This window comes from Pteronotus mesoamericanus, unplaced genomic scaffold (assembly GCF_021234165.1).
Source record: "Pteronotus mesoamericanus isolate MK-2021 breed Mesoamerican mustached bat unplaced genomic scaffold, CSHL_Meso_final contig_100, whole genome shotgun sequence".
Taxonomy (NCBI): domain Eukaryota; kingdom Metazoa; phylum Chordata; class Mammalia; order Chiroptera; family Mormoopidae; genus Pteronotus; species Pteronotus mesoamericanus.
The window spans coordinates 12,873,187-12,897,653 of record NW_026554999.1 but is presented as its reverse complement, the minus strand read 5'-3'; the positions used below and the strand labels follow the sequence as shown (position 1 = coordinate 12,897,653).

Below are 24,467 nucleotides of genomic sequence, written 5' to 3'. Positions count from 1 at the left end.
TGAATCGAGATATAGTTGCCAATCTTTTGTAAAGTTGCGTTTTGGGATAAGGAATTTGGGGGATGCAGTCAAGTAATTTGCAGAGGTAGAAATGCTGTGCTTGACCATTTTTCCACTCCCTATGCCAGACAATCCTTTTGGATCCACTGCAAGCAGCATTCATCGGAACTGACTAAGGCACCACAGAAAATGATTCTGCATTTTCATAACCCCATTTCATAACCCTCACCAGGCAATATGGTCATAAAAATATCACAACCTCTTGATATAATACTGTTCTTTATGAAAAATCACTACAAAAGAGAAAAAAAGACTTTCAATAAATATATATTCATTTGGATTTAATTCACCACAATAGGAATATTTAATAATAGAAATAATATACTGACAGCTTGAGATCTTTAGAGAACAAAACCTGAATTTTGAGCAAGTTGCAACATTGTTATAATACAACAGAAAGGTCTTCAAATAAAATATTACAAAAATGTAACCTTGAAAAAAACAAACTAATCACCAATCTAACTCTATCTTATTAAAAATGGCTGTTGCAATTATCCTTAAGATATCTTACCAAAAAGGAAGCCCATGGGGATCTCATACTTTCCAGAGTTAATTATATCAGCAATTTCTCCAAGTGGAAAGTATTTTCTAGAGTGGAACCTTGAGAGTCCTTGTATATTTGAGAGTCTGAGTCATTCTCAGGGAACCAGAATGTCTGTTGAGCAATTCTCTGTGTACCAAAGCTCTGAATAATAATATTCAGTAAAAAAATCATCTTGATTTCTACTGGGTATTTACTACATTGAAATTTGTAGTAATAATTTTAATTTTGACAATCAATTTATTCCTTTCTTTTAATTATTCTAGGCATATTGTTGATTCATTTATATTTTCTTCTACTCAGCAATGGAATGCATGATTAAGCATCCCAATAACCCAACTTTCGAAATAACTTAAAGAAAATATTGTAAAGTGACTAAAAAAGAATATTTTTCTTCAACCTGTTTTATCCATACCAAGATTAAGCATAGAAAAATATAATAGATGCTTTTTTTTTTTTTTTTACTTACTAGTTCATTTAAATCACATTTACTGAGTATTATCATGTCAGGTAATATGGTACGTTGATTAATGTGGAACAGAGCCTGTGTATACTAAAATGCCAGTGCGTTTATTTTCAAAGGAAATACTCATGTCCATTATCCATGAGAGTTCTTATCAGTAAAAAACTTCTAAATAACCTCAAGGTCTCTTGATGAGCATAGAATCAGAGCAAAGAAAATTAGATTGTCTTGAGTGATACTTCATTCTGTCCACAGAAAAGTCTGATGAACTACCTTGGCTTCACAGCAAAATAGATTTCCCTTGTGAATTAAATATCTGTGTCTACCAGATACATTCACTTTTTCCTCTGGACTGTGTTGACTAAATAGTTACAAATTCTATCTACTTTTCTATTATCCACTAATGCTCACCACATCATTATTTCTGAAAATAAGATTACAACACGATTAAATGAATTCCATCTTTCCTTAGTCTGGGATACATTCTAATCCTTTTGACTGGATTTGCTGTCACTCAAGTCTCCAACAATAATACTCACAAAGCTTTTCTTATTTCTGAAGATAGTAAATTGTCCACTTTGTATGGGATTGTGCTCACTTTTAACTACTTTTATTCTAAGTGTATAACCTTATCTCCAAATCCTGAGGCTAGCCTGATGACTTCTACGTACTGACTGAGGTTTCTGAAGTTCCATAATGCATCTTGGATTTTATCAGAAGGGTTACTTTCTAAATGAAATAAAATATAAAATACTTATATATGCTACAATGCGCCTAAACCTCAAAAACATTATGCTGAGTTAAAGAATCCATTTTATATTTATATGAAATATCCAAAATAAGTAAATTTATAGAGATAAAGAGTAGATTAGTGGCTGGGGAGGAGAGAATGGGAGGGAGCTGCTTAGTAGGTATAAGATATCCTTTTGGGGTGAGGAAAATATTTTGAACTAGACAGAGATGATAGTTACACAACATTGTTAATGTATTAAATGTCACTGAATTATTTGCTTTAAAACAATTTATTTTTATTATATAAATTTCATCTCAATAAAAGTGTTTTAAAAATAAAAATGCTATCTTGAAGATATTTGCTCATACACATGTGGATTTCTGAGCTCTTAATTCTGTTCCATTGGGCTGTTTGTTTTTCTGCCAATATCATGCTGTTTTGATTATTGTCACTTCAGCAAGGGGTTAAAATCCAAAATACATAAATAATTCATACTACTCAACAACAAAAAAACAAAAACAAACAATGCAATTAAATAATGGGCAGAGGACCTGAACAGACACTTCTCCTGAGAAGATATGTAAAAAGATACTCAACTTCACTAGCTATTAGGGAAATTCAAATCAAAACTTCAGTGAGATACCACCTCACACCTGTTAAAAATGATTATTATCAACAAGACAGGTGATAATAAGTTGGAGAATTGTGGAGTAAAAGAAACCTCATTTACTGCTAGTGGGAATGTAGACTGGTACTGGATACTGTGGAAAACAGTAGGGAGGTAACTAAAAAAATAAAGAATTGAGTTACCATATGACCCAATAACCCTTCTTCTGGGTACCTATCTGAAAAATTTGAAAACATGTATTTGTAATAATATATGAACCCTTATGTTTATTGCAGCATTATTCACAGTGGCCAAGACATGGAAACAACCAAAGTGTCCTTCAAAAGATAATTAAATAAAAAAGACATGGTACATATATACAATGAAATACTACTCAGCTATAAGAAAAGACAAAATACTGGCATTTGCAACAACATAGATCTTGATAATACCATGCTAAGAAAAATAAGACAGATGGAAAAAGTCAAGAATCATATGATATAAAACTGAAAGTAACAAATGAACAAATAAGACAAACAAATAAACAAAAATTGATAGACACAGACAATATGGTGGTTACCAGAAGCAAAGGGAGGAGGACATAGTAAAGGGTAAAATGTTAAAATAAATGATGATGGAAGGAGATTTGATATCAGGTTGTAAACACAGAATGCAATATACAAATGATGTATCATAGAACTGTACAGTTGAATCCGTTATAATTTAATTAATCAGTTACCCAATAAATTTAATAAAGAGTTTTAAAAATAAAAATGCTAAAGATTAAAGCAGAAAAACAAACATTACATAAAAGTAGAACAGTAATGAAATAAACAATGCTCATACACATTAGACTATGTTACTCAGTTTTAATGCAAAAAGAATGGTCATCATATAATTAAGTAATACAATTGACTAATTGACCCATATGGTTTTTCTAATAAAAAAAAAGTCTTTTACATGAAGAAGAAGTGGAGGTAGAGAACGGATCTTGTTTTGAAATATGCTGGTTTTGGTTTCCACTACTTCTGGGCCAATGAATACAGCAGATAATTAGAAAGTCATGCCTGAAGTTTTTGAACTTTACAATACTGGTAAAATTAGCAATATATATTTAACAGTCAAGAGCATATAGATTAGAGTTGAATATATTTAAGTGAACAAGTATCCAGAAAGAACAGAAAGAATAAAAGCAGCACCGTGAGGAATACATGCTTCTGAAAGGGAAGTGTAAATAACAGAGCAAGAGAAGTCAGAAAAAATTCTCTGAGCATGTGAGGTCAGAGAACAAAACTATTTATAAAGGTAAGTCAGTATTAATCAGGTAGCTATTTGTCCAAGGCTCCAGAGACACAGCAAGGAACAATTATGCATGCTCAGAAAGAACAACTATCCTAACAATTTGGTTGAATGTTGTACTCCAAGATTGTACCAAATACCTAGCTCATAGTAGTCTCTGTGGTCAATAATATAACATGTGTATGTTATTGTAATTAAATTATATAAGGAAAATAGTCTCACACAACAGAGTATTTTATTAGTCTTTTAGGGTACTTGTGTGTGGTCTTCTTAAATATTACCATAAAACTTATCAAGTGGTAGTTTTCTAAAGGTTAGCTGCAGTATGGAATCTGAAGCTATATTGATAAGCTTTTCTTACTCTTTTAATATTAAATTCATAAACTATGTGTACTAAAAATGGATCATTTTACTCATCTATGATTTTGTAACATTATGTTTTGGTCATTCAAAAAATACTGATTTATTATACAATATAAAAGATATGTACTAATATTGTTAACAATTTACCAAAACACATTTAAGTATTGGGAAGCTGTCATCCTATAGTGGAGGATACTAGTTGTCTAAACTGGTTTTCACTTCATAGTTCACATTTTTTCACTGGCAACAAATTTCAGTTATTTTCCTGAAGTGAAACTCCCACTTTATTTTTGTGAAAATTTCTGCCAGTTGCCCAAATCTAAATAACCTTACTTTGTTAGTTGTTCTTTCAAGCAAAGAAGACATTTCATTAAAAAAGTCTTTAATTCAAATCCCAACCCAAATACTCACACAGGTTCTTCTCCCCCATCCAAAAAAAATAAAGTACATTGTATGCAGCAGAAGAGTTCTATTTATTGTATTTGCCATTATCATTCAGGATATTTTAATAATGCGTGATCAGGTCTTTGCTGAGGGTCACACTGAGCTGCAAGTGGCTTCAGTGGCATCTTTAGGAGTTGGTAACATGGCAGAAGACATTAAGACCAAAATCAAGACCTACCAGACTTCCTTTTTTGACAGGCACTTCCCCAATCAGAACCAGACCAGGAACTGTTGGCCAAACTACCTGGATTTCCACCATTGTGAAAATACAATGACTGCTAAAGGGGGTGATGTCTCTGTGAGCAAATGGTATGGGCATGTGGACAAGTCCTTTTGCACCATATCCTGGGTGTCTGCCTGGGATGACCGCTAGGCAGAAGGCATGTGTGAAGACCTGCTGGCTGCACTCAACATGTCCTCTGTCTTCCATCCTTTTTCCTAGGGAACTGAAGGGGCAGCTGGGTACATCCTACCCTAGGATACCAAATCATGGCTTAACTAATTATAAATACTTACCGGAAAAAGTATTAAAAATAAATTAAAAATGCACAATCAAGGGTTAAGATTTAATATAATCAAAATTTTTTTACGTTCTTAAGTTAAACAGCACTTTGTTTTCTTCAAGTTCAGGGCAGTGAAGAGTCCAATGATTGGTAGTGCTGTTTGATGCCACTGTCTTGATGTGAGCTAAGCTACCACGAGTTTCACCCACCATTGCACTTCCACCATCACTGCAAATAGAAACATAGTGAAAGGTAAAGGCTATCTTTTACTATTATAAAAATAATTTTGACCTTACAGTCTTTTGAAAGTATCTCAGTGACGCCCCCCACCGCCCCCTGCCAAATCATTGCTGACTGATCACACTTTAAGAATTACTGAGGAGAAAAATGAAAACAAAAGTACCAATGGATTTCTTTTTTCATTAAAGATCCTTTGATGAAAATAAATGGAGTGGGGGTAGGGTACCAAGGAAAGTGCTACATTCTCTAAAATAACTGTGCATATATGAAAGAAGAGTTGAACAGAATTAAAACAATTGATATACCAAAGTCCAAGTTGAGGTAGAAAATCATAAATTGTTGAATCAGCATGTGCAGATTTCACAATAAAAAAAGATTCAGGAATGTAGATGATCAAAGATAAAACAGGGACACATCATGAGGGAGGGAAATTGAAAGCACTTTTTCAAAAATTGCAAAGATAACAATTTTATGATTTGATTTTGATGAAGTTATTTCTTTCTTAAAATTGTATGCCCATACCAAACACTGGACACTTATCATAGCTCTATTTGTTGTCTTTGTATCACAGTGATAAGGTATTAAGGTGAATGTCCAGCCATTGTTAAGATAACAAGAATTGTTTATATGATATTGATGTAACCTGGCAGCCAAGGGGATTGGTTAGAAGGTACATGCATGATCAATGATGACTTCAGTCTACTATTTAGTGGGGGTGGTAGATACCATTGAGTGAGCATGTGTACTGTGTGGCCATCGCATTCAAAATGACTGAGCCAGTAGAACAATGAGTCTGCATCAAATTTTGCAGTAAGCTTGAATATTCCTCCATGGAAACTATTCTGATGATTCATAAGGTCAAAGCTGTGGGCAACCAGTGATTGGCAGCTTCATCACAGCAGCATGCCCACTCATATGTCACATCTTGTACAGAGTTTTTTGGTGAAACATCAAATCACCCAGGTGACTCGGCCCAACTACATCCCAGGTTTGGTGCCTGGCAACTTCTGGCTTTTCCCAAAACTAAAATCACCTTTGAAAAGGAAGAGATTTTGGGCTGTTGATGAGATTCAGGAAACTGTGACAAGGCAGTTGATGGCAACTGGGAGAACTGTATGAGGTCCCAAGGTGCCTACTTTGATGGAGACAGAAGCACCATTGTCCTACATACAATGTTTCTTGTATCTCGTATCTTCTTCAATAAATAACTCTATTTTTCATATTACATGGCTGGATACCTTCTGGACAGATCATATATATACACATATATATCGAAAAGTTATAAAGATAACATATTTGAGATTCTTATAACATATATATTCAGATATTTAATATCTAATTATGGGAACAATACAGATTATTTTTAAAAAACTTACAGTGTGTGTCCCTTCTTATTAAATGTGTTATATAAAAATCTTTTTCAAAATAAACAACCTTATGATATATTTGTTGGTGGTGACAGTAACAGGTATAATGAGAAAATTTCAAATTTTATGTTCTAAGAGTAAGGAAACAGTATGATTACATATTATACCATTATCCCACATTTTACCATTTCTACTCAGGAGCTGAAATCAGAAAACTGTTACATTTGTTCGATGGGTATAAAAATAATACACGAATACTCAGTCACTAGAAAGTTCCTGCCTGAGTTGTAAAATTTTAATTTTCAATGTTATTAGAAAAGAAGGCACAATTCCAGTATCACCAATGTACCTCTAATTTTTTTCTGTATAACCCTTCTCATTTAAAGTAACAGAAGAGAATATTTTCTGGTGTTTTGATGTGTATAAAATAATCTCGAAGTTTAATATCAGATATTAGCCAGTTGCTGACAATCATTCTAAATATCACTAATGGTTTTTAACATTGACACAAGAATGGCAAAATTTTATATTCAGTGACCTTTCCAATATAGGTATTACTTTTTTCATTCTTAAGAAATCCCAGGAATATTTCATAGAGTTTGAGGCCAGTTGAATACAAAATGGTATGGGTATTACTTTCTTAATATTTGAGCTGATTATGTTATATATTTTATATAAATTTATACTATACTCAAACTCTCAATGAGTTAATCATAGTCTAATCTAGATTAATGTTAATGAATATATTTTTATTTCCTATGTTAAGAAGACAGGGCAATATGACATATCAACCAATATCATCTGTGAAAATGAATGTTTAATTCATTAATTATTTTAAACTAAGATTTTAAAATGTGTAATCAAGACTCTGTTAGAGAACATCAACTTTATGTAACATTAAGCAATATTTTAAAATGATATGAGAATTTTTCTCTTTTATTCTCTTCTTATATTTCAACTATGGCCTTTTGTCCTTTACCTGATTATACAAAACCAAATGTAAACAACAGACTTTATATCGATGTGTTCTTATTAAATACCTTGGCAATATTTAGAGACCTTACTGAAATTGTGGTTTTTATAATATTTTGGTTAACGTATGTGCATGTGCAAATATACAATATAAACAAATAATGTATATGTGATAAAGATATTATGATAAGTTTATTCACTTTTTCTAATTTAACATCTCTTATTTTTTCCCTTTATATAATTGTGTTGGCTGATACCACCATATTTGTGCTAAATAATACTAGTAATGCAAATCTATGTTATTAATAATTAAAATATAATTTTTCTAGCATTTCCTCCACTATGCATTATACAGAATTTAGGGTTAAGATAAATATATACCTGTCAAGCTAATAAAATATTTATGAATTTTATTTCTATTCTTTATTAAGAATGGATGTTTAATTTTATTGAATATCTTTTCATCATTTCTAGAGTTGCTCATGTAATTTTTTATTTTTTAACATGGTGAATTCCATTGATAGCTGCACAGATATTGAACAATTTTGACATTTAATGAACACATTCCATTTGGGTTTTTTAATGTTACTTGTTTTGGTTAGTGTATGTTTTATTTAACATAAAATTTCATCCAATTTGTGAGATTGGTTTACAGTTTTCACCTTTTTGCCCTTTTCTGTAGTTCTTTTTCATCAGTGTCATGTTTAATATATAAAATGGCATTGGAGATTTCTTTGCCCCTTTTTCTTTGCCCTGGAAAAGTTCAAATAAAATTGGAATTGCTGGTCCTTTATCAAATTTGTAGACTACCTTAAAGACTATGATATCTGGGACTATTATTGCTTGGTGGATATCCTTTTGACAATATTCCCTGTCTTTGTTAAGTTGTCTGTATTGATTTTCTCTTTATTTTGGGATAAGTTTTATTAGTTTGTAATTTTTTATAAAACATTTTTAAAAGAATCCACTTCCAAGAGATATATGAGCAAAAGTATTGCTACATAAGATATCTGAAATTTTACTGCCTGTTATCCTCTAAGACTTTTATGGTGTCATGACTTATATTTAGGTCTTTTATCCATTTTGAATTTATTCTGGTGTATGGTGTAAATCAGTGGTCTAGTTTCAATTTTTTTGCAAGGGAAATAAAGGGAAAAATAAATAAATGGGGTTACATCAAATAAAAAATCTTCTGCATGGTTAAAGAAACCATTATCGTATCAAAAGGGAACCACTGTATGGGAGAACATATTTGCCAATGATACATTGGACAGGGGTTTAATGTCCAAAATATGTAAAGAGCTATTATGACTCAACACCAGGAAGTTAAACAATCCAACTAAAAAATGGGCAAAGAACCTGAGTAAAAACTTCTCCAAGAAGGACATATAGTTGACATATGAAAAGATGCTCAACATCACTAGCCATCAGAGAGATGCAAATTAAAACCACAATGAGATATTACTGCACACCTATTAGAATGACCATCATTAATAAATGAACTCTGGCAAGGATGTGGAGAAAAAGGAACCCTAGTACACTGTTGGTGGGAATGCAGACTGGCGCAACCACTGTGGAAAACAGTACAGAATTTCCTCAAAAAACAAAAAATTAAAAATGGAAGTGCCTTATGACCAAGTGATTCCACTGCTGGTAATATATCCTAAGAATTCCGAGACACCAATTCAAAAGAACTTATGTACATCTACGTTCATAGAAGCACTATATACAGTAGCTAAGTGTTGGAAACAGCCAAAGTGCCCATCCAGCTATATGTGCCAGGATCAAAATACCTGGTACATTTACACAGTAGAATACTATGTAGCAGAAAGAAAGAAGGAGCTTCTACCTTTTGCAACAGCATGGATGGAACTGGAGATTATGGTAAGTGAAATAAGCCAGTCAGTGAAAGACAAGTACCATATGACCTCACTTACAAGAACAATCTGATGAATAAAATAAACTAAGGAGCAAAATTGAACCAGAGACATGGAAATGTGGAACAGACTGAGAGTGGCCACAGGGGAGAGGAGACAATAGTGGAAAGAAGGGGAAGGGACTAGCCAAAGAACATGTATGGATGACCCATGGACACAGACAATGGTGTGGTGATGGATGATGGGGGGTGGGGGCGGTGGGTTAGGTAGAGGAGGGAAAAGGGGGAAAATTTGAAACAACTGTAAGAGAATAACAATAAAAAAAGAAAAAATAAGAAAAATATACCAGACTAGGGTTTAAAAATTTAAAAAGAAAAAACGAATCCACTTTCAAATACATTTGATCAAAGGAGCCTTTTATCTTTCTTGAACAATTTCTCTATTTGTGCTTATACCCCCTTATTACTTATTTTACTTGATGTTAATTGGTTAGGTTACCTAATATTTATTTTCTTTTTTAAAAAGTCACTTCTAGCCCTGACTAGTGAAGCTCAGTTGATTGGATGTAGTCCTGCAAAACGAAAGGTCACCAGTTTGAGTCCTCATTAGGGCAAAAGCATAGGTTGCAGGTTTGGTCCCCAGTCAGACTGATGTGTCTTTCTTACATCAGTGTTTCTCTCCCTCTGCCTATCCTTCCCTTTCCCTCTCTCTAAAAAATAAATAAATAAAAATTGATAGAAAAAGTCCCTTTCTGGATTTATTTATTGACTGATTCTGTTTCCTAATTTAATCTTTCTACTTCCCATCTCAAAATTTTATTGTTTTTGTTCTAAATTTTTAAATTTAGTGTTTAATTTATTTACTCTCAATTCTCTCATATTTATTAGCATTATTACTTATGGATATAAATTTTTCTCTGATCACTATTTGAATTATATCATATAAGCCCTGATCTATGGTTTTTCATTACTACTTCAGATATTTTTATATTGATATGTATTTACTCATTGATTTAAGATTTGTATACTTTTATAACACTTTGAGTTCATGAAATTAGCTTTCAGATAATAAGGATTTTTGTTATGGTTGTTATTGTCTAATTTTTTAAATTTATATGTTAAATACATGCAATCATGTGTAGGATCTGTCCAGAAAGTATCCATCCATTTGCTATAAAGAATAGAGACATTTATTGAAGAAGATACAAGAAACATTGTACGTGGGACAATGATGCCTCAGTCTCCTTCAAAGTAGGCATCTTGGGACCTCACACAGTTCTCCCAGTGTCTCTTCCGCTGTTCAAAACACTCCGCAAAATCCTTTGCTGGAATTGCCATCAGCTGCCCCATAGTACTTTCCTGAATCTCATTGATGGTATGAAATCTCTTTTCTTTCAAAGGTGATTTTAATTTTGGGAAAGCCAGACATCACATGGCACTGAAACTGAGATACCTACATGATTTGAAGTTTCACCAAAAAACTGCATGAGACATGATGCATGAGCGGGCACATTGTGATGAAGCTGCCAATCACCAGTTGCCCATAGCCACGGCTGTTTTTGCCGTATTGTATCTCCCAACTGATGGAGAACATTGAGGTAGTACTCCTTATAGATTGTTTGGCCTGGAGGGGTGTACTGGATATGGGCAATAACTTCCCAATTCAAAAAACACATTTAACATGGTCTTGATCTTGCTGCGACTGTCATGCCTTCTTTGGGTGTGGAGAATGAGGTGACTTTCATTAAGATGACTAGGCCTCATTTCCAGATTATAGCCATAAACCTGTAATTCCTCTCTTGTTATGACCTTTTTGAAGAAATCTAGTTCATTTGTAGCGGTTTGAATCAAGTCATTAGTAACTGCAGTACAATGTTGCTCCTGTACTGGTAGCAGAAGCCGTGGAAAGAATTTTGCCATCACATGTTTCAGGCCAAGATCGTGTATCAAAATGTCGTACACAGTAGTTTTTGGAATCTCCAGATCAGCTTCTAGTTCTTACACTGTCAGTCACTGATCATTGTTGATTGCTGCCCCTACACATTCAACATTCTCAGATGTTCTGTTTGTTGCAAGTCATCCAGAATGTGGATCACTTTCAACAGATTCTTGACCATCTTTGAAGTGCTTGTGCCACAATTTTATTTATGCTGCACTTATTGCATCATCCCTGAAAGCCTTCTGAATCATCCAAATAGTTCCCATTCATCCAAATGGAGGAATGTTCAAGCTTAATGCAAAATTTGATGCAGATTCATTACTCTACTCACTCAATCATTTTAAATGTGACAGCCACACAGTACACAAGCTCAGTCAATGGCATCTACCACTCACCACTTACTAGTACAGTGAAGCTGTCATTGTTCACCCATGTGCATTCCAGTCCACTCTTTTTGGCTGCCAGGTTACATCAATGTCACACAAACTACTCTCATAATCTTAATAATGGCTGGACTTTTTCCAGACAGACCTCCTGTACCTATCAAATCTACGCATATACGTATATATTTATACTCTATACTTTGGAATTATTAATGTTAATAAACTAATTTAGGAATCAGCAAACTCTGTTTAATTGACAGAATAACAAATGTTTTTGAATTTGTGGTGCATACAGCCTCTCTCTCAACTCTCTGACTTTGCCATTAGGACACGAAAGCAACCATAGACAATGCTTGAAAGAACACACATAGTGCTCTCGCTGGTTGACTTAGCTGGTTGGAGCATTGGCCTGTACACCAAAAGGTTGTGGATTCAATCCCAGGTCAAGGCAACATGTCTAGGTTGTGGGATCAATCCCATCAGGGCGTTTATGGGACACAACTAATTGATGTTTCTCTCTCTTCCCTCCTCTCTCTCTAAAATTAATAAACATGTTCTCAGGTGAGGATTTAAAAGAATGAACAGGCCTGTGTTCCAATAAAACTTCATTTACAAAATCAATCAGTAGACCAGATTTGGCATGTGAGCCATAGTATACGGCCCGGTCCTAACAAATGTCCTAATATATCATCATTCTATGCATGTTCCATGAGCACTTTAAAAGAACCATTGTCTGTGTTCAGGTACAGAATTTAATAGTTACATAAGTTGAAATAACTGACTTTACCATACCTTACCTGTTACTGTGTATTTTAACAAAAGTATGTTATTTCACTTTCTATTTTCTGCCTGCCACTTTTATTTTGTGAATGCTGTTCCATGTAATGTTGGCATATATCCTATCTTCATTCTGGCATATTATTTTTTATTATAAAAACCCTGTCTTTACCTCAATCAATTCCTTTGCCCTTAAAGCAGCATAATCTTAAATTTAACACAAAGCCATTCTTTTTCCCTTTACTGATATTTTTAATTTTATCCTTCCTATATCATCTTATTTTAGTTCTCTCTTATTTACTGTTTTTAAGCTTTATATTACTTTATGATTAAATCTTAAAGTCTTAAAATAGAGGATTTTATCCCATTAACATTTATAGGCATGGCAGATATACAGGGTGAAGAAAAAAATAGGTTTACAGTTGAAAGGAAGCAAAGCAGTTCCTTCTTGTATTATTATCTGTTACTGTATTCTTTTTCATATAATCAACTAGAAACCCACCCTACATATACTCTCAGTTTCTATATCTTATTTTATGTTATTTTTAATTTTTTTCTGTTTCTACAGGATTTTAATTTAGTAATTATTTTACAACATGGTTTGTTTTAGTTTTGTTTTTTGTATACATATTTATTTGTACATATACACAAATATATGTATTGTAACATATATTTTCAGAAAACACGTATGTTATGAAAATTTGGTTCTGTTTTTGTTCTAGTGATTACATTTAAAACTATAAACTTAATGCAATCCTCTCTCTGTGTAATAAATCAGCACATTTGCACTTTTTTCTCCTACCAATCTATACTACAAATATAGCTGATTATATCATTTTTTTAGTGTTTTCTTTGATATCTTAACTATTTTATATCTACATTGTTTTCTGAATTGGATTTTAATAAATTCTTTACTAGCCATAAAAGGTGAGGAAATCAGCAATTTTTCACAATTTATCAACTTCTCTAGCATTTTTTTCTTCCAATCTATGGTACTTACATGTATATCACCCTTACATTGTCAGGATTTGAAATACATGCACACACACACACACACACACATATTTGTCTTTGAAATGTTACTCTTCACATTTAATTATATTTCAGTCCTGTGTTCAAATAAAAGTTATGCTCACTGTTATTCCAAATACTTGTTTTATGCCTTTTCCTTTAAACAACTTATTAAATATATGATTTTTCCTCAAGACTCTTTTTTACATTTTATTTTTAGAATGAGGGGAAGGGACAGAGAGAGACACACACACAAAAAGAGAGAGAGAGAGACATCAATGTGCAAGAGACATATTGATTGGTTGTCTCTTGCACATCACTTCCTGGGGACCTCGCCCTCAACCCAGGCATGTGCCCTGACTAGGAATCAAACCAGCAATATTTTGTTTTGCAAACTATCATTCAATCCACTGAGCCATACCAGCCAAGGCTTCTTAAAACCTTTTGAAACATTGTTCAAAATCTAGTACCAAAGACTATGATAGAGGACTATAAGGGAAGACTGGTGCCATTACACTCATATTTAAAAAACTTTTTGCTTGTCTAATAAAAATTTATGACTCATATTTTAAATCTGGAAATTTTAATAAGATATGACTCATTGTTAAATATTCAGTGTCAATTTTGCCTGGGATATATTATACCCTTTTAATACATAATACCCTCTTTTATTTCTGCAATGTTTAAACAAATTAATTTTGATATTTTTACTATTCTATTTTTCATCTCTTTTTGAAAGGATACCAATTGTGCATGTCTAATCTACTTTATCTTAACTGTTCATAATTTTCTCCTTAGCTAATTTCATTTTATTTGGAAATGAAAAAAGTGAAATCAGCTTAGGAGAAAATTGATTTGCTTTTCTCAATCCTAACCTCCTTCTCATTTATTATATTTTCTGCAATATTATCCTGTTTTGTGGAGCTGATTTTAATTTCGCTTCCATTGATATTATAGTTTAGCTTAGTTTTCCCATTTCTCTTCTGATTGTGCTCACATTTTGCCCTGTTGTAATTTCCTTGAGCTCTCTTATCTCTGCCCAGACTTTGGAATTTCAAATTCTTGGACTTAAGGTAGATGTATTTGATCATATCTGTCAACCCTTTTAGAAATATTTTATTAATGAGTGTTATTAATATGCCTTTACTTTTTCATTCTCTTGTTTTCCTTGTACTAAATTTGTTCTCATTATTCATTTTTTAATGATGGAAGGAGTTCTTAGATCAAAGATTTTTGCTTGCTTAATTTCTGTGTTCTGGTGTTAGAAGCAGACAAGGACATTTCCAGGTTAACAAAATTCTTTAAGAGACAGGATTGTATAAAATCTATGCAGCTGATGAAAATCAAAACCATTGGAATGCTGACAATGCTTACATTTGCCTAACCAACAGAGGGCTTACTGTAAATGTGGTTAGTCTTTGCAATCTCTTTTTCATCTTTGTCTCTACACCCTTGTATTAAGTTTACTTATTTGGTTTAGGATATCAGGTGTCTTCTAGTTTTGTCAAAAATGGATTTTACAATTTAATTAGTTACTTTTGACGCTGCCTTTGAATGATTTGTGAAAGAAAAAGGATAATAACTGAAATATAGTTCAAAAATTCAGACGAGATCAGGTGCGTTCAGGGTGGTATGGCCATAGAAAGCAGTGTGGAATTTCCTCAAAAAGCTGCCTTTTGATCCAGTCATTCCCCTGCTGGGACTATACCCTAAGAATTCCAGAACGCTGATTCAAAAGAACTTATGCACCCCAATGTTCATAGCAGCACAATTTACAATAGCCAAGTGTTGGAAGCAACCTAAAGGCTCATCAGTAAATGATTGGATCAAAAAACTATGGTACATTTACACAATGGAATACTACACAGCAGAAAGAAAAAAAGAAAGTCTAAACTTCGCAACAGCATGGATGGAACTCGAGAGCGTTATGCTAAGCGAAATAAGCCAGGGGGCGAAAGACAAATGCCATATGATCTCACCTATAAGCGGAACCTAACCACCAATACAAAGATGCAAGGAAAATAAGACCAGCAACACTGAAAGGAAAAGAAATGAACAGAGACAAGAGAGATGGAGGGAGGAGGGAACGGGGTAAAAGGAAAAGAATGGGAGGGTCGGGGAATGTGTAGCAAGGTCTCATGGACAAAACCAAAGGTGAAGGATTGAGGGAGGGAGAGGGAGGGGGCAGGGGAAGGTGGTGGGGAGAAGACAGAGATGAATGTATTTGAAAAAATGAAGAAAATAAATTAAATGAAAAAGTTCAGAGATTTAAGCATTATTCTTAATTTCTTTCATTCACATAATCTCCAAAATTAGAGGACTTAATTCTCTTTTATGCTTTTTGTCTTCCTCCAAAACTCCCTCTGCCCTATTTTAGTAAATGACATGATCAACTATTCAGTTATTTAAACCAAAATTCTAAGAGTTCTTACATGAGTCCTCCCTGATGTGTTTCTTTCTCTGAGTCCCCACAAGTCCTTCCATTTCATGTCCATGTCTGCTACCACCCTCTTGCCCTGTCCACTGTCATTTTTCACCCAGATAATGCTGACCTAACCTCTCGATTATAAGTTTTCTTGCCCCAGTGCTTACTTTTGCTAAATATATTTTCTTTCTCTCTCTCTATATATATTTAAAATTTATTTACTTTTAAACAGAGGGGAGGGAAGGAGAAAGACAGGGAGAGAAACATCAATGTGTGGTTGCCTCTTGCGCACGCCCCTACTGGGGACCTGGCCTGCAACCGAGGCATGTGCCCTGATTGGGAATTGAACCACTGACCCTTTGGTTCACAGACCAATGCTCAATCCACTGAGCCACGCCAACCAGGGCTATTTTCTACATATATTCCTCCCACTATAATGGACAATAGACATAGTTGGTTATGGAACACTTGAATCATGCCTTATTTGCATAAAGTTACATATGATTTTAGAAAAGTATAAAATATGAAATATTTAATTAATAACTTCATATTGATTACATGTTAAAGTATTATTTTATATTGTATTAAATAATGTATTATTAAATTCCTTCTGCTGCTTATTTTTACTTTTTAAATGGCACTGTACTTGGAAATTTTGAGTTACATATGTGGTTCATATTTGTGGCTCACAATAGATTTCTATTAGGTGGCACTGTTCCATAAAAAAACAAAAATAATTTTGTTCAAAGCTGGAGAAGGTTATGTCACAACACAGCCTAAAACTCTCAAATGACTTTAACACTTGAAATCTAATTCAAATTTTTGACCAGAGTTTACAAGGTATTTCTTTTTTTATCATTCAAATACATTTGTCTCCATTTTCCCACAACCAGTTTCCCCTGCCCCACCCACCCCAATGCCCACCCTCAATTCTTCTCCCCTTTGGCTTTGTCCATGGGTCCTTTATACATATTCCTTGATTTGAACCTTCCCTTTCTTTTCCCCTTTACCCTCCTCTCTTCTTCCCTCTCATTACTGTAGGTTTCTTTCTTCTTTCAATGTTGCTGGTTATATTTTTCTTCCTTGTTTGTTTTGTTGATTAGGTTGCATTTATAGGTGAGATCATATGGTATTTGTCTTTCACCCCCTGGCTTATTTCATTTAGCATAATGCTCTCCAGTTATATCCATGCTGTCATGAAGGATAGTAGCTCTTTCTTTCTTTCCACTGCGTAGTATTCCACTGTGTAAATGTACTGTAGTTTTTTGATCGACTCATTTATTGATGGGCACCTAGGTCACTTCCAGCTCTTGGCTATTGTAAATTGTGCTGCTATGAACATTGGGGTGCATAGGTTCTTTTGAACTGATGATTTGGGATTCTTACAGTATAATCCCATCAATACAATCAATGGGTCAAAAGGCAGTTCCATTTCTAGCTTTTTGAGGAAATTCCAAACTGTTTTCCACAGTGGCTGCACCAGTCTGCATTCCCACCAACAGTGTACTAGGATTTCCTTTTCTCCACAGCTTGCCAGCACTTGCTGTTTCTTGATTTATTCATGCTGGCCATTCTGGCTGGTGTGAAGTGGTATCTCATTGTGGTTTTAGTTTGCATTTCTCTGATGGCTAATGATGATGAGCAACCTTTCATATGTCTCTGGACCCTGTGTATGTCCTCCTTGGAGAAGTGTCTGTTCAGGTCTTTTGCTGATTTTTTAATTGGATTGTTTGTCTTCCTGGAGTGGAGTCATGTGAACTCTTTATATATTTTGTAGATCAAACCTTTGTCTGAGGTATCATTAGCAAATATATTTTCCCATACAGTTGTCTCCTTTTTCATTTTCCTGATGTTTTCTTTACCCATGCAAAAGCTTCTTATTTTGATTAAGACCCATTTGTTCATTCTTTCCTTTATGTCCCCTGCTCTAGGGGACATATTGGTGAAAATATTGCTGCATGGAATGTCTGAGTTTCCTGCTCATGTTCTCCTCTAGGACTTTGATGGTGTTGCAGCTTGTATTTAGGTCTTTTATCCATCTTGAGTTTATTTTTGTGTATGGTGTAAGTCAGTATAGCAACAAGAAAAATAAAGTACCTAGGAAAAAACTTAACCAAGGAGGTTAAAAACTTGTACTCAGAAAACTACACACCGTGAAGAAAGAAATTAAGGAGGACACAAAGAAATGGAAGCATATACTGTGTTCATGGATTGGAAGAATTAACACCATCAAAATGTCCATACTACTCAAAGAAATTTATAGATTCAATGCATTCCCTATTAAAATATCAATGATGTATTTCACAGAGATAGAACAAACATTCTAAAAATTTATGTGGAACCATAAATGACCCTAAATAGCTGCAGCATTTTTGAGAAAGAACAAAGTAGGAGGGATCACAATACCTGACATTAAACTATATTATAAGGTCACTGTAATGAAAACAGTCTGGTACTGGCATAAGAACAGACCCATAGATCAAAGGAACAGAATAGAGAGCCCAGAAATAAACCCACATCTCTATGGCCAAGTAATATTTGATAAAGGAGGCAGAAGCATAAATTGGAGTAAAAATAGCCTCTTCAACAAATGGTGCTGGGAGAGAGGGACAGCTACATGCAAAAAATTGAAATTCAACCACCAACAAGGTATTTCTTTACTTGATCTTAACTCTCTGTCCAATTTCACCTTTAGCCATGTATCTTCCCCCTTGTAAATCTTGTCATTCTAGTCTTCATTCTGTTCTTTAAATACACAACACTCTGTGTTGCCCCAGGTGCCCATGCTTTTTTTTTTTCCTTATTAAAACACACTTTCCCCTTATGTTGAAGTGGCAGCTCTTCCTTTTTAGTTTTAGCTCCATGTCACCTTCCAGAAAAGTATTCTTTGGATGTCCAATACGAAATAAGTAACCCTTTGTGGTCTTTATATCATTCCCTTATTAGCTCACAACAACCTGCAAGTATTACAGGGGTGGGCAAAAGTAGATTTATGGATGTGAGTATGAGAAACACGAAGTTCATTCTTATATTATCATAATCATAACCTGTATATATTTTTTCATACAACTGTAAACCTTCTTTTGCCCACCCTGTATATACAATATAATAATCAGGAATAATATCTGATGATTTCAAAGTATTTTCAAATCCTCAAAAGTCTTTATGTCCTCCAGTGTGCCACTAATCAAATTAATGGGCAAAAATCGGGAGGAAACTGGTACTACTAAAAATGAAGGGCTCGTATTTCAACTTTTAACCTCAAAGATGATTTCTTTTCAAAGTCATAATGAAAAATAGCCAGTAAAGCAATCAAAGGAATAGATTCTAAATTGTTTCATTCCTGCCAATATATCAAGGGCCAGCCCTTGTGGATATAAAACTATTAGAAGCCAAAAAAGTTCCATGTTACCCATGTGGCAATAAAGAGAATAGAGCATGGAAGGTATCAGAAGTGTGTTAGGATTCCATTCTCCAAGGCTAAGTGGCAGAAGGAGGAAGGACATGTTAAGTTGTGGAAAAAAACCAAAGCAGAGGGATTTTTTTCTCATTCTCCCCATAAGAATTTGGGTCATGCCTAGATGGTACTACGACAATCCTAACAGATTACTTGTGGCAAAAAATAAAAAAACAAACACATAGTTAGAGGGGAAAAAAGGTAAGAGAAAGTGAGAGAAAAATAAAAGACTCCCAAAGTGACCCAGAAGTCACCCCATTCGCCCAAAATAATGCAGAATGGCAAAATGTCTTTTGAGACACTATAGACAGAAGTGAGTAGCCTCAGTGCAAGGTGCTTTGAGGTAGATGGCCTAGCCAGTGTCCAGAGGTAGGATATTCAGTACCACATGAAGCTACTGAGTAGATAGCATCTTAAGAACCAAAAAAGCTGTTGGTTGAATCAGCCAATGAGAACCATTGAGCTTTGAATTTCTCCCAGAGGACCAAAAGTAAATTTAGCAGCCTCACCCCATAAGAAATCAATTCAATGGATCTAGGAACTAGGCTAGATCTGCTCATCACAAGGGAGACTAGTGAGGAGGCCATGGAAATTGCCTGGATCTAAGGCTTCCTCTTCTACTTCGGAGAGGTCAAGCAGCGCCATCCTCTACCCCAGTCAGCAAGTAAATTTGCCTCTTCTTCCAAATACAGAGGAAGAACTTGGAAAGAATGAACATTTACCAAAAAGAGATTGAGATATTCAAAATAAACAATTTAAAGAAAAGCTTGCAGAGATAAATTTGCACATTTAAAATATCTGCATCACAATTCCAGAAGAAGGATCATAAAGATGTTTAGGTAAGTCATGGAAAACAGTGTGGAATTTCCTCAAAAAGCTGAAAATGGAACTGCCTTTTGATCCAGTGATTCCCCTGCTGGGACTATACCCTAAGAATCCCAAAACGCCAATTCAAAAGAACCTATGCACCCCAATGTTCATAGCAGCACAATTTACAATAGCCAAGTATTGGAAGCAACCTAAAAGCTCATCAGTAGATGATTGGGTCAAAAAACTATGGTACATTTACACAATGAAATACTACGCAGCAGAAAGAAAAAAAACTACTAAACTTTGCGACATCATGGATGGAACTCGAGAGCGTTATGCTAAGTGAAATAAGCCAGGGGGCAAAAGACAAATACCATATGATCTCACCTATAAGCGGAACCTAACCACCAATACAAAGATGCAAGGAAAATAAGACCAGCAACACTGAAAGGAAAAGAAATGAACAGAGACAAGAGGGAAGGAAGAAGGGGGGCGGGGGAAAAGGAAGGAAAGGGGAAAGTCAAGGAATGTCTAACAAGGACTCATGGACAAAACCAAAGGGGAAAAGTTGAGGGAGGGAGGGAGGGAAGCAGGGAGGGGGCAAGGGAAAGTGGTGTGGGGTAGGCAGAGACAAATGTATTTGAAAAATAAATACATTTTTTTAAGAAAAGAAAATAACATCCAAATGCAGTGGATGGATTTGTTTATGCCTACAGTTTTTATTGTTTCTCCAACCAAAATGTAAGCTCCATTGGCATGACCTCAGTTTTTCTCATCAACAGTATATACCCAGTAGTTAGCATGGGTCTGGCATATACCAAGCATTCAATAACTTTAAAAAGAGGTCAGGACGGCCAATTAGTGAAGAGATGCAATGACAAAGCAGAGGTTGGAATGATGTACTTTGAGAACAGAGGAAAGAGGAGAGAAGGAATTCTGAGGGTCTCTAGAAGCTGGAAAAAGCAAGGCAACAAATTCTCCTGTAGAGCCTCCAGCAGGCACACAGCTCTGTCAATAACTTGAGTTTAGCCCTATAAGATCCATTTCAGACTTTTGAACCTCTAGATCTATTTAAAAAATAGGTGTTTTAAGCCACTAAATTTATGATGATTTGTTATCTTAGCAACTGGAAATGAATATAGATTCTTAGTATATGAATATATTGGCAAATGTCTATTTTGGTGACCAACAATAATCTAAAATATCTTAAATATTAAAATTTCCTGCTGAAGGTTTTTAATTATACTATATGGTTAATAGTGTACAAACTCTACATTTCTATATTTTACTAGTTTAAATAATGAAAGCACATAGCTTATGCTCAGAAAAATAATAACAGAATTATAACTAATCATACTTTATGCTTTAAGTTAGTATCATATATTCTTGTTTCTAGTATAGCTTTTATATACTCTAATATATTGTTTAATAACTCCATAACAGTTATCAATATTTTGTATTTACTACACTAAAGTTTCTTTATATTTTTCAGGAAATAAGTAGTGATAAGAAAGGATTTTCATGAAGCTCTTGTGTTCAATTTACAAGTCTAGACTATAAGATAATCTAATATACGCAATTTCAAAATAAGATAAATTTAGGAAGTTAATATCCACTTGATGGATTACAAAAATACTCCTTTGTATGGAAAGCTCTGAAAAAGCATGTGCCTGAAAATTGCTGGTTGTCAGAAAGTTTGAAGAAATATGATTTTTTGAGCTAAAGAGTAACTAAAATGAATTTAACCAGTGTGGTTGACTAAATAATAAATGAAAGTAAGGTCTTCGTTAAATTCTAATGTATCCTGATGGTAAAACATGAGTACGTTTAAAAACAACCAATTTTAATATATCCATTAAAAAACACAGACACTGTATAAAGAAGACACATAATTTAAAAATTATTTCTAGTTATGTGACCATGATTCTCAACACACCAATTTTCACTTTAAATAACTGAAAATGTAACCATCCCACTTGATAGTGCTGAAATAACTAATAAAATGATTTATCTAAATGAAATTCATAGTAAGTACTAACTGCAAATACCATCTTTATCTGCCTCAGATTTTTCATTTTTTCCTATCCTTAACTTCTAATAATGGTCCTTTTCTCATTATCTCAGTTGTGTCTTACTTTAAAGTTAGTTGAGCCTAAGAAAAATTAAAGATGACATACATGCTTAATTTGATATCATACAAAATGTTCCTTATAATTTTAACTGGCAGTCTGATGGAGAGGGTAGTCCACTCTTCCGGACTGTGATGAGATACATGTCTTAGAGTTCAGAATCAATTTCTTTATTAAAGTTTCTCATAGGGTTCATATGCCAATTAACCCCAAATGTTAGCCTGTAAGATTTGTTTAGCACCTACCCCTTCTGGATATGTGGCAGCTTTCTTCCTTGAAAATAAAATGTAATTGTATGAAAGCAAGAAAAACAGAAAGTCGGAAGAGGTGATTGGAAAGGGGAGGAAAAAACCATTTTACTCTCCAACTGATTTTTTAAAAATCTGAAATGTCCTTCAGTATGGTGGAGTTATTATGAGTAAGATGTTTGCTACTTCAGTGTTAATGCATTAGCATGGTAATATTTTTCTACTAAAGCAGTCATATTTTCTAATTTGTTATCTATAGTTAGGAATGCAAAGATGGTAAATACTAAAGAAATTATGTCTGTTAGCATTTGTATAAGTGATTGTAAAAGATTAGCGAGGTTTTATTATTTAACTCCAGTGAGCAATAAACTGAGTGTAGAGTCTTAGGCAGCAAATGAATGACTCTGCATGTGCGCACATGCGCACAATTTTCCTCTACATCTTTGAAAACAGACCTATCCATTCATTAATGTACTCATTCTTTTAACAAATTTATTGAGAGAAAAGATTAATTTGTATGTCATTGTATGATTACTGAAGATGATTCCTTTAAAAACTATTATTTTAGTCCTACATTTATTAACATTTACTTGCTGTAAACATGGTGATAAATTTAGAATTATTTTTATCTCCAGCATCAGAAAAAGTAATATAAAAATATTAAATTATAACTTATTAGATATTTCAGACAGTTCAAATTATGAGATTATTTAGTCTAATGCATATATTTAAATTGTCTATTTAAATACTGAGAAAAGGTAGTCATCTACTTTTGTAAAATAAAAATGATAGAAAATGACAGTAGAGCAATATTAATATAAATATAAAAATACTGAATTTGTATTTTAAAATATACACTGTAAAATATTATCATATAAATGTTAGCACTTTATTATGCTAGGGACAACATATTAAAATATATATCTACAGCAATGGATTTAAACAGGTATAAACTATTAACTTCTAACTTGGATCTACCTTTTCAATCTTCCTTTATGTTTATTGCATATTAACTCTGTTCTTGTTTGATGAGTATGTGTTTAATTTGATAACAGAGCAAGCAGTCCTAAATAAATCAGTTTTAAAATGCAACTAAAAAAATAAAATGACAGCTGATTTAGTAAATATAAAAAACTATATTTAAAAGTTTCATTTTTCATGGCCAACAGGAAATAAATTTGAAGTTGCAACTCTCCTTTGTCCCTCTATCTAAGTAAGTTCAGAAAATATGGTGGAAACATATGCAGCATTCTGTGAATTTGTTAGCAATGAGGTGAGAGGAATGATTTTTAAACTCAGGACATTTTGCTCCCTCTTATTTTCTTGAAAATCCTTTACCTTTCAAAAATTGCATGATGCATGTTGGTGTATTTTTTAGTTTGTTTCTCTTTGAAATATTTGAGGAGCAATTTCCATTTCACCTATATATTTGCTCCTATTAATACCTCCTCAACAACCAGGAATAGAGCATGGTGGTGGCTTCCTTGGTTTTCGCTGCAAGGTAGGGTTTATGCTTTTTAAAATTGTTCCATGGCACCTCCTGATGGAACATGTATGCATGCATTTAACATTTTTTTTCTATTTTCTCTTAACATTATTTAGTCAAGAAAAAATTCTCATCCCAGCTACCATTTTCATTTAACCTCTGTTATCAAGTGTGTTGGAAGGATAATATTAGTATATTCTAATAACATTCTCTCCCTACCAAGGAAAAAATTAGCATAGGTAGACCTCTTTCCTCTTCTGACTCTACATTTCATTCATTTTTAGATTCCTGCTTCCTCAAAGTATTTATAGTCTGTAAACTGAATATTTCTTAT

General features: G+C 33.7%; 1 protein-coding gene across 1 annotated transcript; it reads left to right on the top strand.

The window, feature by feature from the left end:
• Nucleotides 1-4,652: 4,652 nt before the first annotated feature.
• Nucleotides 4,653-4,883, top strand: LOC129077881 (cytochrome c oxidase subunit 6B1-like). The gene has a single exon (XM_054582517.1). The coding sequence runs from the start codon at nt 4,653-4,655 to the stop codon at nt 4,881-4,883; it is 231 nt and encodes a 76-aa protein (XP_054438492.1).
• Nucleotides 4,884-24,467: the final 19,584 nt, after the last annotated feature.

Coding starts and splice junctions, on each gene's coding strand:
- LOC129077881 (XM_054582517.1), top strand. CDS start 4,653: ATGGCAGAAGACATTAAGACCAAAATCAAGACCTACCAGACTTCCTTT.